This window comes from Centropristis striata, chromosome 21 (assembly GCF_030273125.1).
Source record: "Centropristis striata isolate RG_2023a ecotype Rhode Island chromosome 21, C.striata_1.0, whole genome shotgun sequence".
NCBI lineage: Eukaryota > Metazoa > Chordata > Actinopteri > Perciformes > Serranidae > Centropristis > Centropristis striata.
The window spans coordinates 26,215,788-26,234,201 of NC_081537.1; the positions used below are offsets into that span (position 1 = coordinate 26,215,788).

Genomic DNA, 18,414 nt, shown 5'->3' on the forward strand with positions numbered 1-18,414 from the left:
TTTATTATTATTATTATGTATTTATTATGTATTATTATTATTTTTCTATTTTTTATTGTATCATTTTCTCTTATATGGTTATCTTCATTCATTTATTTGTTTTTGTTTTTTCTATTTGTTTTGTTTTTGTATTTTTTGACTATAACTTTGGTGTTTTCATTTTTTTTGTACTTGCCTAGTCTATGGATGTATGGGATAAACTGATGTGTGCTCTGACAGCTGATATAATTATGCATCCAAGGAAAATCCAATAAAAATAATTTTGAAAAAGAGAACAAATGGAGAAGATAAATAAATATAAGAGAGAAAAAGCAGAAAAAGGGGAGAAAATAGAAAGGACATTTTGAGAAAAAAAGAAAAAAAAAGAGAGAGAAATGGAGAAAAAAGAGAAAAAAATATTAGAGAAAACAACTTCAGAAAAAAATTGGTACAAAATAAAGAAGGCAGAGGAAGAGATAGAGAGAAAAAGGAGAGAAAAAATTGAGAAAAAACAGAGTACAAAATGTATAAAACACAAAGAGGGAAAAAAGGAAAAAGAAAACATTTTGGAAAAATTAGGAAAAACAATTAAACAAGTAAAATTGAGAAAAAGGACAGAAAGGACAGAAAAACAATAGAGAAAATACAGAGAAAAACAGACGGAATGAAAGGAAGAAGATAGGAGAGAAGGAAGAGAAAAAAATACAAAAAAAATGATTAAAAAAAGAAGTAAAAGTGGAAAAACTGTAGATTTAAAATGTCCATTGGACATGTCTCTCTCTGCTGTCCCTGAAGGACATCACACTCCTTTTTAAACTGACCAATCACAGTCAGGAGCTGATTTATTGTTGGAGAAACATATACATAACATATTACATTTGGTAACCTTCAGCAGCAACTGAGAACAAAAGAAGATATAAAAAGATAATAAATAATAAAAAGTTTTAAGACTAAAAGTGCAGTAGTTATTATAAAGAATCCCTGAAATACTCGATACAGCATGACTTCACAACTCCACTCTGGTGCAGGTTCGACTCCCCGGAGAAGGAACAATGAACACGATATTTATCCATTAAAGTAGTGACACAACTTCCAACAGGACAATAAACAACAACGTGTGACAACACTCATACATATTAAACTAAACATATACTGATTTAAAAAACAATCAAAATATAACTGAATGAACAAGAATATGTTTTATATCTGATGTCTAAAAATATTCTGACTGTGGAGTTGAAAAGCCACAAATCAGTCACGCATATCTGTGTGTGTGTGTGTGTGTGTGTGTGTGTGTGTGTGTGTGTGTCTCACAGCTGCAACCTCCTCCGACATCCCATAAAAACCTCAGCACTGATGCTCAGACAGAGCACGTTCCCATGGTTACACGTCATGCACCTGAGAGAGAGTGTGTATTGTGTGTCTGTGTGTGTGTGTGTGTGTGTGTGTGTGTGCGTGCTGCAGTTACCGTGGCGACGTGCAGACTTGTAGGAACTTCCTTCACTTTAATGAGCAGAAATCTGACACATCGCTCTGACAGATAATTTATTATTATTTTTTATATTATTATTTAATTATTATTAACACATCAACAGTTTTTACATCATTCTGACTGATTATTACCGAACAGGAAGTCATAACTAGAGCACACACATTTCTGTTCTTTGTTAACTTTATAAATCTTTTTATTATTTTAATAATCATAAAGTTCCTGATAAACTGAGAAGACAGAGCTTGAATGTGTTTATATATGTATATATATATATATATATATATATTATATTACAGTGAATAGCAGAGCATTTATTAATCCAAACACTTGCACTACACTTGCTTTTCTTTCAGTCTGTTTAATCTGGTATTCATGCTGTTTCTGTGTACAAATAAATAAAACTCAAACTGTTAAATTGTTTATCGAATTGGTTAATTAATTATTTTATTGCTGACAATTAATCAATAACTTATTCAGTTTTACAGAAATCTGAACTTCTTCACTGTGTGTGTGTGTGTAGTACTGCAGTACTGTGTGTGCGTAGTACTGCAGTACTGTGTGTGTGCGCGCGTGCGTGTGTGTGTGTGTGTAGAACTGCAGTACTCTGTGTGTGTGTGTGTGTGTGTGTGTGTGTCTGTGTGTGTGTGTGCCCGTGTGTGTCTGTGTGTGTGTGTGTGTGTGTGTGAGTGTGTGTGTGTGGGGTGTTTGGTCATTACTTTTTATTTCAGCGCTTTATGACCTGCCGTCTGTTGCTACGGAGACACCAAGTGTCTGTGTAACCACGGAAACAACAGGAGACACTCACAGCTGCTGAGGAGGTTTAACTGCTGCTGCTCAGTTATTGTTATTATTATTATTATTATTATTATTATTATTATTAATAATTATAATGTTTTCACTCAGAAATAAGTGTGCGTGTGTGTGTGTGTGTGTGTGTGTGGTGAAGGTCAAAGGTCAGATAACTTGTAACCTGTAAAAATTGTAAAGAGACAAAATATTATAAAACATATCAAATATTTGACTTCTTTAAGACAAAAAACTTGTTTGAACCAATGTAGTTTCTGTTATATAGCCCTCTTTGTAATTTCAAATGTTCAGAGGTAAAATTAGGAGAACATCAAGTCCTACATTTTAATAGTAAATATATTTGACCTGATCTCCGGTTTGAAGCCAGTACTTTAGAGGGAAGCTGACAGCAGGGAACAGCGTGACGTCATGAAGAAGTCATGTGAAAACATTTTGATGGAGAGGTGACATAAAAATAAAGACTTCTCATCGACTCAAACTATGAAGGATAAAAATGTCTAAAGACCAGCTCAAGTAATGTCTGTAAGTACAATTTTGAAGTACTTAATTTGAGTTGATTTTATGTAACTTTATACTTCTACTCCATGACATTTTGAGACAAATATTGTACTTTTTACTCCACTTCATTTAGTTGACAGCTTCAGTTACTTTCCAAGTTAAAATTTAACGTAAAACATGATCAAATTTAAATATCTTAAAATTCATTTATTTATTTATTTATTAAAATTAAAGCACATAACAGAATATTAAATAGTCAAAATTAGCCTCACCTTGACAGTAAAATGCTTCTTACATAAATGCATCAACAATAATAATCTAACAATATATTTGGAATATTAAAAAAATCTGCATAATGAGCACTTACTTACTTTTGATACTTTAAGTACATGGTAATACTTTTGTACTTTTACTTCAGTAAGTTCTTTAATGCAGGGCTTTTACTTGTAGTGGAGTAAGGATCTGAATACTTCTTCCACTGCAACTAAAGTCTGAGACTACATCGAAAACAGCGGATCACTAAAACAGCATCGACTTTATTTTAATCCACTGAAGCTTCTGACTTTATTAACTGCTGTTGTTCAGTTAAACTCAGACACATTTATCAATAATTCATGTTCCTGTTGGACTCTGAACCCCCTGTTATCATAAACTCTCCTTAAATGCGCTTGCTTCGCTGAACAATGCAGACAAAACCCTGCAGGAATATTCCATCATTTAAGGGACAATAAAGCTGCTTTTGGCCGTGTGTTTGGTGTCTCTTATTGAAGTTGCATTTTGTGTGTTAATGTGAAGATAACGAGCAAAAAAATAAAGAGAGACAGAAAATAAAAACGAATCCCCCTCGAACCCAGCGCTGTTGCCAGGAGACACCACTGCCAAAACTGATGGTGTTGCCTGGCAACCGCTGCTTAGCGAGCACTCTACCAGGAAGTGCTGACAAAAAAGTTGGATATTTGCACACACACGCACACACACACACACACACATACGCTGCTGTCAGACGGCTGGTTGATGAACAGTTAAAGTTCCAGCTGACAGTTCTCGGAAAACTTCTTGTTCGTCTCATTTATTTTGGAGATTAATTAGTGATCTGCACAGCTCATAGTTTCTATAGCAACACCAAAGCCTGGCAAAAGGCTTTTATTATGAAAACAAAACAAAACATGTATTATTTTATATTTATCATTAAAAAAAATCATCTTGATAGTTTCAACACTAAGTTTTTATGCTTGTACATGTTTGAGATTTTCCTGAGAATAACGAGGCGTCGAACTCGGATGGCGAACACTGACGTGCATCACATAAGATTCGCCAAACCTATTATTATACTTATTTATTTTTCTTGATCTTCTGCCACGAGAAATTTAAACATGCTATTGGTGATGAAGCGTCAAACAGAGCAATGTGTACTCTTTGCAGAATAGTAGTTTAGTAGAATAAAAGCCTGGGAGGTAACTGTGTCTTCACAGGAAACCCAGGACAAGGCTGCTTTTCAAAATAAAAGCCCCACAAAGTAACTATGTCTTATTAGGAAGTTAAGGATGTGACTGTGAAGCTTTGAAAAAAAAAGCTTCATATATTTGGCCAAACTGTATTTGTTTGCCAATTCCAGCTCCATAAACAAGGCAAAATTATTCTAACAATTTTATCTCTCTCACTCACACACACGCACGCACACACACACACACACACTCACACTCTCTCTCACACACACACTACTGTCAGACGGCTGGTTGATGTTTTATGTTTCTCTCCTTCTGTCTCCTGAACATCAGCTTTCTGCAGCGGTCCGGATGTGAAACTATTAAAAGTTTTTTTTCACTTTTTACTGGAAGAACTCGGAGAAAAGTTCCAGCTGACAGTTTGACAAGACATATTTTAGCATATTGTTGTTAGTTTATATAAAAGTAACTGATATTCATCGTATAGTTGCAGACTTTACAAAAAAAATATTGTATCATGATTAAACCTTAATTTGAGATAGAACTCAGCGCTATGTGTCAGGTTGTTTAAATATTGATAATCACATGTCAGTGTACTCACTCATGACGGTGGCTGTGCGGGTGCAGTTGTAGAGGATGGCGAGCTCTCCGAACACTTTGCCTGGTCCCATTGTGCACAACTTCATCCCCTCTTTAGTCACCTCCACCTTCCCCTCTGGACGAGAGACAGCCACACAAAGAGAGAGAGAGAGAGAGAGAGAGAGAAAGAGAAGACAAGGAGCTTTATTTTGCAGGAGTCAAACAGGAAATCACCAAGTTGTTTTGTCAGTTTTTCTTATTAACTTTTTGTTTTTCTGTACAATGTATAAAAAGAAAAAGAAACAACAATAATGAAGGTGATGAACTTTAACACGTTAGTTTGTTGTTTGTAAAATGACTGTTTTTTTCCAATGGAGTCTGGTGTGTTTGAAGAGAGGAAAGATAACATCTTCACTTCCCGTCAGAAAGAGCTGTCTCACAGCAGCCGGTTTCAGATGTCATCACATGACTGACTGGACGTTTATCAGTGTTTATCAGAACATAAGAACAGTTGAGTAGAGGCCTGCTCCACCTGCTGGCAGGTTGAAAAAAAAGTGGTTTAACCCATAAGAACCCATGGTGACTCCCTTGTAACAAACACTTTAAATCTTCTAGAATCTAAGATTAAACCCATTTAACAATTCTAACCCATTAATAGGGTGTCCTGTATTGCATTTCACTTCTTTTGACCATATTTCCTGTCACAATTTTGATAAATGTTATGGAGATTCAAACAAAAAGGCAAATGGTTATTTGTTTTTATTTATTATTAATTTATTACTTAAAAACAAACTGAAAAATAATGTATTGTTAAACAGCACTATTAATATCACAATTTTGATCAATGTTGTGGTGTTGCAAAGAAAAAGGCAAATTTGTGTTTCTGTAAGCAGAAAATGTGTCTAGTTTATTTATTTTAAAATAAGAAATATCATGAAAACAATTACCATAAACGCCCAATGTAATGTATATATGTCACATCAAAGATCTTTGACATTTAGGGGTAGTATTTTTTTTTTAAACATCATAAATGTGTTCTATGTGGTTCAATTGGTCTGTGGTATATCTCCCATAATTTTCCTTTAAGGATAAATAGGTCTGGGTTCTTATGGGTTAAAAGTCAAATCAATGCATGTAAATGCAGGAAGTTAAGGTTTTATGAGGACGACTAAGAACCGGAAGTGACACAGTTGGTCGAGTAAAAACATGACGCACAGAGACGTTGCTTCTTAAAACTTTCCTCTTTGACAAAGCTTATAGCTAGGGCTGGCCTAGTGGCTGCCTTAGAGCAGCCACTAGTTATATAGCTATAGGCCCCATGTGTGACTATACACCACGCCCCTCTTTTCTTCTCTCTCTCTGATGTCCCAATAATATTCAATTCAATTCAATTGGCTTTATTGGTATGACGTAACACTGTACATATTGCCAAAGTAGGCGTCAGAAAAAAAAAGATAACAGTAAGGAAAGCAATGTTTACAATAAATTATTATAATTCTATCATTCATTTTAAAGGAATTAAGAAAAGAAATACTAATAACAATAAAAGAAAGCAATATTTACAATCATTGAATTACAATCAATCTATCACTCATACAATCAAGAAGAAAGACAAAGAAAAAATAAAAACAAAACAAACATCAGCTGTGTGTCACTCGCTGTCTCTCAGTGTGTGACAGGCAGAAACATAGACTGTGGGACAGCGAGTGACACACAGCTGATGTTTGTTTTGTTTTTTTTATTTGTTTTTGTTGTTTGTTTTTTTCTTCTTCTTTGCTGGGACAGTTAGATTGTATGAATGATATATTGATTGTAATTCAATGATTGTAAATATTGCTTTCTTTTATTGTTATTAGTTTTTCTATTCTTTTCAAATGAATAATAGAATTATTATAATTTATTGTAAATATTGCTTTCAATATTCCTTACTGTTATCTTTTTTTCTGATGCTTGCTTTGGCAATATATACAGTGTTATGTCATGCCAATAAAGCCAATTGAATTGAATTGACTGCTGCTAATCCACAGCTCTGTCTCTTCCCCGAGGAGGAGCAGCAGTTTTTCCTCATCTGACCATCATAATACATGTCACTAGTTGAACCTGGTCTCACAGAAATCCGTGAAATAGCCACGGATTTCGCTTAACTCAAAATCCGCAGAATAGCCACGGAATCGCTCAAATTTCCGTGAAACTAACACGGATTTTGCTACAATGCAAGTTAATGACAGTCATATCCCGTGGCTATTCCATGGATATTTTTTCCTATTGGTTTGTTCCAAGTCACGTGACTTTCAAGGTCCCAGCGGTCAGAACAAAAAACATGGTGGACAGTTCTCTCATTTTTAGTGAAAAATCAATATTTTGACTTAGTTTCTGCATAAAAATGGATTTTGATCACATTTCTAGCGAGAAATATATGTTTTATTTTCTAAATCTTCACTCAGTGAATGTACATAATCACTTTGTATGTTGGAATAGCCACGGGATATGACTGTCATTAACTTGCATTGTAGCGAAATCCGTGTCAGTTTCACGGAAATTTGAGCGATTCCGTGGCTATTCCACGGATTTTGAGTTAAGCGAAATCCGTGGCTATTTCACGGATTTCTGTGAGACCAGGTTGCACTAGTTTGTATTTTCCCAGAGAACTCTCACTTTTCTCTGCTCTCTCTTCACAGGGTGTGGAGCTGTGGTCCTGCTCCATCACTCCTGCTGGTCTCACTGCTGTGGATCTGGTTCGGCCCCAGATAGGAATACTCCTCTCCTGGTCCACTCTACACTCACCATCACTACTGGCCAATGGTGGCGCATCATCACCTGCTGCTGTCTCCTCCCAGAACTCCTGCTCCTCTCTCTCTCCCTCTCAACCGTCTCTCTCTATCCTCCCTCCCATCCTCTATCTACTCTATTCTACTCTGTTGGTCTGTACAACAACATCTTTTGCACGTCTGTCCGTCCTGGGAGATGGATCCCTCCTCTGTCTCTCCCTGAGGTTTCTTCTTCAGTTCGTGGCCCAGAGGTTAGGAATCGGGCTTGTAACTGGAGAGTCACTGGTTCGAATCCCGGTACTGACAGGTCAAGAACTGAAGTGCCCTTGAGCAAGGCACCTAACCCCCTGCACAGCTCCCCGGGCGCAGCAATGTGCTGCCCACTGCTCCGTGCATGGTGTGTTCATTTGTGTGTAAAAAAGGATGGGTTAAATGCAGAGGTTGAATTTCCCCATTGTGGGATTAATAAAGTAATCTTCTTCTTCTTCTTTTTCCCCTGTTAAAAGGGTTTTTTGAGGAGTTTTTCCCTGGCTGATGTGAGGGTCTAAGGACAGAGGGTGTCGTACCATGTACAGTCTGTGAAGCCCTTTGAGGCATCTGTGATTTGTGATTTTGGGTTGTATAAATAAAATTGACTTGACATGACTTGACTAATAAAATAGTTGACATTTATTTTTACACCGGATATTTTAACGACGCCAGGCTTCATCTAAATATCCCTCCTCTTTCCTCAAACATGTTTCAGGACGGCAATTCCTTAAATGCATTGCTTTGCAGAATTTACAAGTTGCTGTGTTTTCTTTTTTTGTAGTTGAGCACAAAAAATCTTTGGTTCAGGTAACCAAATTTTATTAGAGACGAGTTGGCTGACATCTTCTCACAGCCTCTTCTCCTGTCACTCACATGCACTTTTGTGGGGGGAGTGTGAAAGGAGGTGGGAGGGGTGACAGCCGTTAACGGTGACAACAATTCAAATGATATATGAGTCATGTTATTGGTTGAACTCGAAGCAATACGATTTATGCAAAATCACAGTAATGATATTAACAAGTACATCCAAAAAATGCACAGATGTTGTCTTGACTGGTCTTGAAATAAAATCCTGAGTCTGCTTTGTCCAAGACCGAGACAAGACCGAGTAAAAATGCAGTCGATTCCCAGACGAGACCGAGACCTTCAAAAAGTGGTCTCAAGCCTACAACACTGATACACAGTGTATAAATGCTCCATAGAAACTAACTAACTTCACCGATGTAGTAAATGTTTACTGTTCCAAAAAATGTTTCAATATTTCATTAAGAGTATACTAATTATTTAAAAGCAGAAAATGTACATTTCAGACATGAAAACACAACAGGAAGTATAAAAAATAATACATTAAATCCCCTGAATAGAAAGAGGTGAAGGGTCTGTGGAGCATCTCTCTCTGAGACTTGTGGGAGAACCACGATGTAAAATAACTTTTTTTTCTTCCTGTCAGGATCTCAGGATCCATCTGCAGGAGGAGCTCCAACTCTGAGTCATTATTTTCTTTTAAATCTGCTCCATATAAATCATTTTAACTTTATTGTTTGACTTTTAAATCTAAGGTGTTTCACAAATTTCTGCCATTTTTTGCGTTTGTAAAGTCTGCTGCTGTAGAAATATACTTATTTATAATTCATTATTATTATTATTATTATTATTATTATTATTATTATTATTATTATTCTGACAGGGAACACTTGAGGATGAATGTTTCGTCATCACTTGATTCGAACAAACTGTTTATAAATTAAATTTAGAGTGTAGAAATATTAAATCAGCAGCAGGAACAGATCCTGCTGCTCCACGTCTGTTTCTGTTCACAAATCTGATTAATCACAGTGTGTGTATGTGTGTGTGTGTATGTGTGCGTGTGTGTGTGTGTGTGTGTGTGTGTGTTTGTGTGTAATAGGAACAAATGTGTTTTGTTCTGCTGCTGCGACACAAAATAAATCTCTCAGATGTGCTTTCATTTGTTTGATTTGAGTGTTGGATTACAGTCAAAACACACACACACACACACACACACACACACATACACACAGGCCACCTGTCATTTCCCTGTGTGTGTGTGTGTGTGTGTGTGTGTGTGTGTGTCTGTGTGTGTGTGTGTGTGTGTGTGTGTGTGTGTGTGTGTGTGTGTGTGTGTGTGTGTGTGTGTGTGTGTGTGAAGGGAAATGAGGGTTTTGCATATCAAAGCTGTCTGCTTTCATTAGTCCGGAGCAGAAACACAGACGGAGCTCAATCTGAATAACTTTAGATTTCAGTGAAACTGAACCCAAATCAGACTTTCATCAGTTTTTTTTATAAAAATTTGGGCATAAAAGTGATCAATAATAAGAGCTGATCAAAATAATTTGTAAATCAGTTTTTCTCTAACCTTGTTTCATCACAGTCAGTTTACAGCTCACATGTATGTTTATATACTGATAAACATATTATATCATATATACAAACTGAAAAGCTTCAGGCTGAACTGAAATAATAAGTCTAAAAAAAGTTTTTTAATGTCTTTTTTAATGTATTTATTGTGTTTAAAATGTGTTTTTAACAGTTGCAGATAAAGATCATGCTAATAACTAATATTATTAATATACAAAAACCCACATGTATATATATATGTATATTTTCCATAGTTTTTTTTTAATCACACCTTTTGTTGACTGCCTCAGTGTTCTATCCCTATATATCCCTATAAGTATATATATATAAAAAGCTAAGGATATATATAAACCCATAATCTTAATGTGGGCGGAGCTTAATTGAGTCCAGCCCATTGTTTTTTCATCCTACTCTGCCTCTGATTGGTTCGTACCCGCCGCCTTCGTGGATTTGATTGTTTAGTTTTAGGCAGGAGGAGATGCTCAGGTACAGCTTCGACTTCGAAGGACGATTTAATTTCTCATCGCTCATTTTTTAAAACTATATAAACTGTGTAGTCATGTGTAGCATTGGATTCAATGGTGGCAGCTTGGGATTGTTTCCAAATATTTCCAATAGCTCCAAAACTGTTAAGTCCAAAAGTCTAAATGAATTGAGGAAATACAGATGAAATCATTTCAATGTTTTAATTTAGCCAAATATTCTGCTTAAAGCCATATTTTTTGGTATTAAGCATTTAAAAAACAACATTTTACTGAAGTCAAAAACTGTTTGGGAGGCACGCAGCTGTATGAATGAGGAAATGACGAGTTATATTCACGAAAGAGAGGAGATTTAGTAAATAAAGATATGCTGATTTAATGCACAAATCACTTTATTGAAACTGAGGATTTTCTTTGAGAATTATTTTTGTTAAGAAATCATAAAACATGGCAACAAACAGTCAAAGCTTCATTGTCAAACCTCAACAGGAACACATTTTGTTGGAGCAGGTATATTAATAAATATCTACAATGACATTTAAAAGCTTCTGATTGTGTTGAGTCAGATTTGAGAGGTCGTCTCTGTGTGTCTGAATGGTCTCTGATGCTTTTATTTTGTAGAAACTCCTCATTACATTAGATGTTATTTTGTTTTGTACACAGGAACAAAATGCTGTGATGATTCAGCCAGACGAGTGAAACACACAAAGATCCCTCTGAAACAAATTTGAATTATTTATTTTTTTTCAACATTTTGATGTTTTTTACACCATCTGGTGAATGCCAGCATTTTATTTTATTTTTATTTGAACTGAGACATGTAGAAAAGTGATTTAGATGAAATATAACTTTTTAAAGCTGTGATTTGGTTATTTTTCCTGAAGAAAGCGTTTGTCACACATGATTTATTCAGAGGAAGAAGAAAATCATCAATATGTCGGCTGATTCTTTGACATGTTGTTTACAGTTTATCAAGTTTGTGTCTTCCATTAATTGTTTGTGTGAGAATTGGAACACGCTCTGACATTTCAAACTAATATTGATGAGGATGGATTCTTAGAAACGACAGGAAGCTGGAAATGTCAGAGTGACTCACAAGACAAACAAATATGAAAGATATGCTTCCTATAGAAGAACATATGAAGATAAAGAAGAGAAAATGTAAATACATACATATTAACTGATGTTATAAAATATACAATGTGGATTTTAGTAATAAAGTAAAGAGATTTTGATTTCCTTGTTTTCTTGCTTTTCAAAATAAAAAGACAGGATTTGCATTTGCAGATGACTGAAGATAATATACAGTATGTAGTGTCTCTGTCCATGGTGCTGAAGTCCAGCAGTACACTAATACGGTAATTACTCCATCAATTTATTCATCCATTTATATATATTTATATATATATATATATATATACACACACACACACACACACACATATATATACATATACATATATATACATACATATACATACACACACATATATACATATACATATATATACATACATATACACATATATATACATATACATATATACATACATATACATATATATACATACATATACACATATATACATATACATATATACATATATACATACATATACATATATATACATATATACACATATATATACATATATACACATATATATACATATATATACACATATATATACACATATATATATACACATATGTATATATATATATACATATATGTGTGTATATATATATACATATATATGTGTGTATATATATACATATATATGTGTGTGTATATATATATATATATATATATATATATATATACATATATATGTGTGTGTATATATATATATATATATATATCATTTGTGGTGTACATATATATATATATAACCAAGTGGTGTGGTGGCAGCACGCTGAGGGTTGTGGGTTCAGTTCCCAGCGTCATTCACACATTAGTACAAACTGTGGCACCTCAGAGGAGGAATCACAGGTCAGACTGAAGAAACACATTTCTGATTTAACAGAGGAGGTGGACAGAGAGCGACAGAACAGAGGGGAGAACAGCGTGGGCAACCGTCTACCACAGAGAAATAAAAAGAGAGAGAGAGAGAGAGAGAGAGAGAGAGAGAGAGAGACAGAGAGAGAGAGAGTTCCTTTTACAACTAATCAAATAACAGCCGAACTGCTGCAGGTATGACAGAGTCTGTTGTTGTCTCTGAACTTATAAACCAACATCAGTTTGTCATTTATTAGAACTGCAGGACTGTTTCTGACTATTTTAACCCTTTGTGGTTTTGGTCTATTGTGTCCGTTTTTGACTCCTTTTCATTCTGCCTCAATATAATACCACTCAAAAAATGTTTGCCATGCCCTGATAATTATTTTTCACTTTGACTTACTGATTTGGAACACAAAAATAACATAAAATCTGGACAATCATGCTCAACAAAGACTTTGAAATGTTGGTTACAAGAATATGACAAGTAAAATTAGTTTAACATCTACACTGTAAAAAAAAATGGTAAAAAAAAATAAATAAATAAATAAAAATTGAGAAAACTGTAAGAAATCTGGCTGCAAAAGTTGCCAAAACATCAAATACCAGTGAACAACCAGTAAAATTTAAAAATACAGAAAATATCCAATAAATATCTGTATTTAAAAATATACTCTCTACTGGTTTTTTTACTATTTCCTTTTTTTTTTTAATGTTTGCATGAAATTTAAAGTTTTACTGAATTTCATCTTTTATTTTATGGTAAATATTTGTAATAATTTGAAGTTCTATATTTTCATACTAAATATATTTGACCTTATCTCAAGTTTTACTTGGCCTATCATCATCAATCAATCAAAAACTGACATGGAGTTTAAAAGGAAGTCGACATCAAAGCTCCACGATTTTACAGTTTTTACAGTGCGGCGTCATGAAGAAGCCTGTATGATCAACTTGCATGTGACTAATAAAAACAAACATTGACCAGATTACCCGTACCAATAGAACAGCTGATTTCAGTCCGAGCCAAAGTGACGGAGCTAACCACGCTGTGAACACGGCTGAAAGCAACATGTCAGATTTCTCAGATTTCTGATTCTGAGTTAATAAAAACCAGAGCAGGACTTCCAGATGACATCAGAGTCACAGAAACAGCTTGGAGAGTTTGGAGCGACGCCCAACAGACACTCCGACAAACATGCAGCTTCCCTTCAGAGAGCTGGAGGAGCCAGAGGAGAGTGGTGCTGACGCTTTATAACACAAAGAAAAGACTCGTAAGTTTGAACTCATGTGATCAGTTCAGACCTCCACCAGTTCCACTTATTTCTGTCTTTGTTACTCCGAACTGACACACAGAAGCACTTTAGAATATTAATTTGTATCCACTCGAGTGTTTGACGTTTGAGTTGCGGTTTAAAAAGTCATTAAAGCAGCTGGAGAGCTTTCAGCTGTCTGACACCGAACAAACGCAGCGAAAAGAGAAAACTGTAATGAATTCATTATGGAGTCACTTCTGCTCAGTGTCACACAAACACTGATTGCTGCTGTCTCAGGATTAAAAGATCAGAACAAAAGCTTTTTACTGAGCGCCTCCGTTAACTCAGGCGGCAACCTCCGGGTCTGAGCAGGGAGGCAAACCAGGACGAGTCTCAAGCTGCATTCTACCAAAAATTTCAGCAGGGGGCGCCAAGTGTGGCTGCAAAAACATTTCTGTCCATTCATTTCAGTGCAAAATGAGAAAACTTCTCACTTGATTTATTACCTCAGAAATATTTTTAGGACAACACTATAGTTTAAATCACTAGTAAAACAAAAATCTTCTTCAAGACAATTTAACGTTAATATTTCAAATAATGGCCCCATTTAGAAGAAAATAGAAGATAAAGAATCGTATGATTTGGGGCGTGGCTACCTTTGATTGACAGGCGAGCCTTCATCAGGAGAGAAGCAGAGCAATGCGTATCCACGGCAACGTGTCATTAAAGTTATATATAACGTTATATAGATATAAAAACGTTTACCGATATGGTCTCATAACTTTGACCCTTTCACACTGTATTTTCACTTATGACAGTTTATTTGAATTTGTTCAGCCACAAAATGACTACAAAAAGATGCAAACATCTTCAAAAAAGATGCTAAACAACTACAACAAGATACAAACAACTACAAAAAAAATGTAAACATCTTTAAAAAGATGCCAAATGACCCAAAAAAGATTCAAAACGACTCCAAAAAGACACCAAACGACTACACAATTGTTGACAGAAAGTATTGAATCAGATTCATCGGCAGAGACACAAACTATAAAAACATGAACATTAAATATTTCCAGCATATTGTTCAGTGGATTGAAGCTGCAGATGAACAGGAAACAGTCCCTGTGCTGCATAATGTATGAATGCAGATGATCATGGGTGGGCGGATACACACACACAGATACAATCAGCTGTATGTGTGTGTGTGTGTGTGTGTTTGTGTGTGTGTGTGTGTGTGTGTGTGTGTGTGTGTGTGTGCAGAAGTATTTTCGGAAATGAAAGAATATTAAATTTGCTCTCAAATTGGAGAGGTTCAAGAGCTTAATATGTAAATAAACACAGAGGACTCTGCTCACACCAGACTCCATTCAAAAAGTAGTTATTTTAACTTTTTAAACATAGTTTCTGATATGTGTTTTTTCCAAATTATATTTTGGTAACACGTTTTTCCTTCCTTCAGTCCTTAATTCTTTCGTTCCTTCCTTCGTTCCTTCCTTCCTTCAGTCTTTCATTCGTTCCTTCCTTCCTTCAGTCCTTCATTCTTTTTTCCTTCTTTCCTTCAGTCCTTGGTTCATTCCTTCTTTCATTCTGTCCTTTGTTGTTTTTTCATTCCTTCATTCCCTTGTACCTTCCTTTCCTTTCCTTCTTCCTTCTTAATTCCTTCGATAATTCTTTCCTTGTTTCCTTGTTCCTTTCTTCCTTTTCTCAATGCTTCCTATTCTCCATCCCTGGTCTTATTTTCATTTCTCCTTCATCACTTCCCTTTCTTTCTTTCTTTCTTTCTTTGGTCTTATCTCCTCCCTCGCTTCAATCTTTCATTCTTTCTTTTCCTTCCTTCCTTCCTTCCTTCCTTCGTTCCTTCTCACCTCTAATGTTCCTTTCCTCCGTCCTTCCTTCCTTCCTTCCTTATTCCTCTGTCCTCTCTCATCCATTTCTTTTTATTCCTTTCTTTAAAAAAAGAGAAATAAAAGCTGATTCCAAATTTCCAAACTGTGAAAAGCATTTTAAATCCCAAATATGGTCATCCAACATGTTTCCATGCCAACCGCATCCACTAGAGAGCCGTATGTGTATGTGTGTGTGTGTGTGTGTGTGTGTGTGTGTGTGTCCTGGCTCTTACATAATGAGACAAAACTGCTGCATCTGTTTCTTGCCTTCAAACACACACACACACACACACACACACACACACACACACACACACTATCAAATCTTCACTGTGGTCTGTTTTTAGGGATTACTTCCTCTTCCTGTGACAGAAGTCGTTATATTTAGCCGCCATCTTTTTTATTTTTTAGCTCTCGTCTCGTCACTGCCGGCTGTTTGGTGAGGAGGAAACCTTGAATTCAGGACTCTGATTCTAGCTTCCAACATTTATTTACATATATGTTAACAAGAATTAAATCAAATCATCCTTGAGGACAAATATAAGGCTAAAAATCACACTGCTTATATCTCAAAAGCATCTTTTGTGGTTGAAAGTAAGTACATTTATTCAGGTACCTATACTTGATTATTTCAATTTTCTGTTGCTTTACTCTTGTATGCCAGAAATGAAATTAGATTTGAGAGAACAATGCTCACACCAGACTTATTTCTAACAATCCGCGACATCTCAGAGGTAAATAAAGTAAATACTTTTTACTGCACTACATCTATCGTCTCCCTGTCTGAATTAATAATATGATCCACAAGAGTTTCATCACCTCCAACAGGAACGGTTTATGGATGACTGCTGGCACTTATACCAGTATCAGTATAAAGCCAAAATAAAGTGATTTAGCTGTGATTTAAAGTCAATAAACAGATCAAAAGGATGCTTGAAATAATGACAACATGATGCTGATGTGGAAAAAGTCTGATTTCATGCTTTGTCAGGTCTGTCTGCAGGACCGAAAGAAAACTTTTCTTCTTTTCTACTTTTAGATAATGAGATCCACCAATCTCAACAGCTGCAATATTAAAGTGATGAACACATTAATGCATCAATATTTATTTATTTTTTATTCTTAAGTAAGAGTTTTTGAATGCGTGACTTTTACTTGTAACAGAGTTTCTGCTCTGTGGTGTTGCTACTTTTACTACAATTAAAATTTAGGTAACACTTTACAATAACCATCTAAGTGATGTTTATAGATGGTTTATAAACCAATTATTAACCATTTACAAAGTGCTATACATATTTAATCTTTAAATGTATAAAAAAAACCTTTAAATGTATAAAAATTTCAAAATCATTAACAAACTTAATATGGTGTTAAAATGTTATAATGAGTGGAATTAAAACTATTAATAAACTATTAATTATAATTTAATTGTTTTGTTAATGGTGAATTCATTATTAACTTCCATTAATATATCATCTATTAGCCATTTAGTTAGTTAAATAGTAATAAATTATCTATTTACATTCTAAATGGCCTATAAACGGTTTATAAATTATGATTAAACATTAATAAACTATCTGTTTACCATTTATAAATGATGGTTATTGTAAAGTGTTACCAAAATGTATTTTCAGTCCAAACACACTAGATCCTACATTTACCATGAGCCTGTCTGCCAGTAAATGACTGTGAAACTTCACAGACTGCGTGTTAGACTGTAGTAGTCTGATGACATGACATCATTAGGTCACACACGCACACGCACACGCACACACACACACACACACACATACACACTTAGTGTTGCAAACAATCTGTTGGATTTCTGTCTGCCCACACCAGACTCCATTCAAAAACGAAACGCTTCAACATTGATTTCTTCATTAACTTCCATCCCTTGTGTACGGAATTAGAAAAAAATATACATATTTCAGATGGAGAGGATTCGCTCTTAACTTCAGTGTGTGAGTGTGATCCGCCCAGCAGCTTTTACTTTTAGACATAAATGTCATCAGTTGGTTCACACCGCTCGCTGCCACCCACCGGCACGGAGGATCAGCCATCTGGAGGATTGTTGTAGAGTCCACAAACACAGAGACAAAAAAATTAAAGTGTCCCAAAAAAAAAACAACACAACAACAATCTGACTGCCGGAGGGTTTTAAGGTCCGGAAAGGTCATGTTGACTGTGAATGTATGGAGTCACAGGAGGGCCAAAACAAAAATAATTATTCTGTGAAAGAATAAGAAAATAAAGGTGGAAAATAAAGAGTAGAAATGAGTGGCAATAACAAAAAAAAAGTAAATAAACAATTGTGGTAATATAAAAAATAATAAATAAAAAGTAAATAAAAAAAATATTGTCATTTATTTGTTAATATATTTCTGTAAATATTTTTTAAACATATTTTGTGCATATACCCATTATATTGTCTTCTGTATTATTTTATACATTTATATATTGTCATGCAGCTGGGATTGGCTTAAGGATAATGAATGAATGAATGAATGAATGAATGAATGAATGAATGAATAATGAATGAATGAATATATTGTCATTTATTCATTTTTATCCCTTTTTATTTTTCCCTACTGCTGTTGCATTTCCCTGTTATTTTTTTATTTATTACCACATTCATTATTTTTATTTATTTCTCCTAATACAAACATTTTTATGTACCTATTTATTATTTTATCGATTTTTCCACATTGCTTATTATTATTTTATTAATTTTTCATGTTTTTTATTTAGTTATTATTTCATTTATATTCCTACATTTTTTTACTCATTTTTACTCAGAATACTTAGATATTT

General features: G+C 34.7%; 1 protein-coding gene across 2 annotated transcripts in view; it reads right to left on the minus strand.

The window, feature by feature from the left end:
- Positions 1 to 18,414, minus strand: part of LOC131959092 (cGMP-dependent protein kinase 1-like) — a 66,215-nt gene that overhangs the window by 20,923 nt on the left and 26,878 nt on the right. For both annotated transcript variants that reach the window (XM_059324199.1, XM_059324198.1), the window contains exon 3: positions 4,823 to 4,936. In XM_059324199.1, the coding sequence (XP_059180182.1) occupies positions 4,823 to 4,936 (114 nt within the window). The remainder of the gene's footprint in view (positions 1 to 4,822; positions 4,937 to 18,414) is intronic.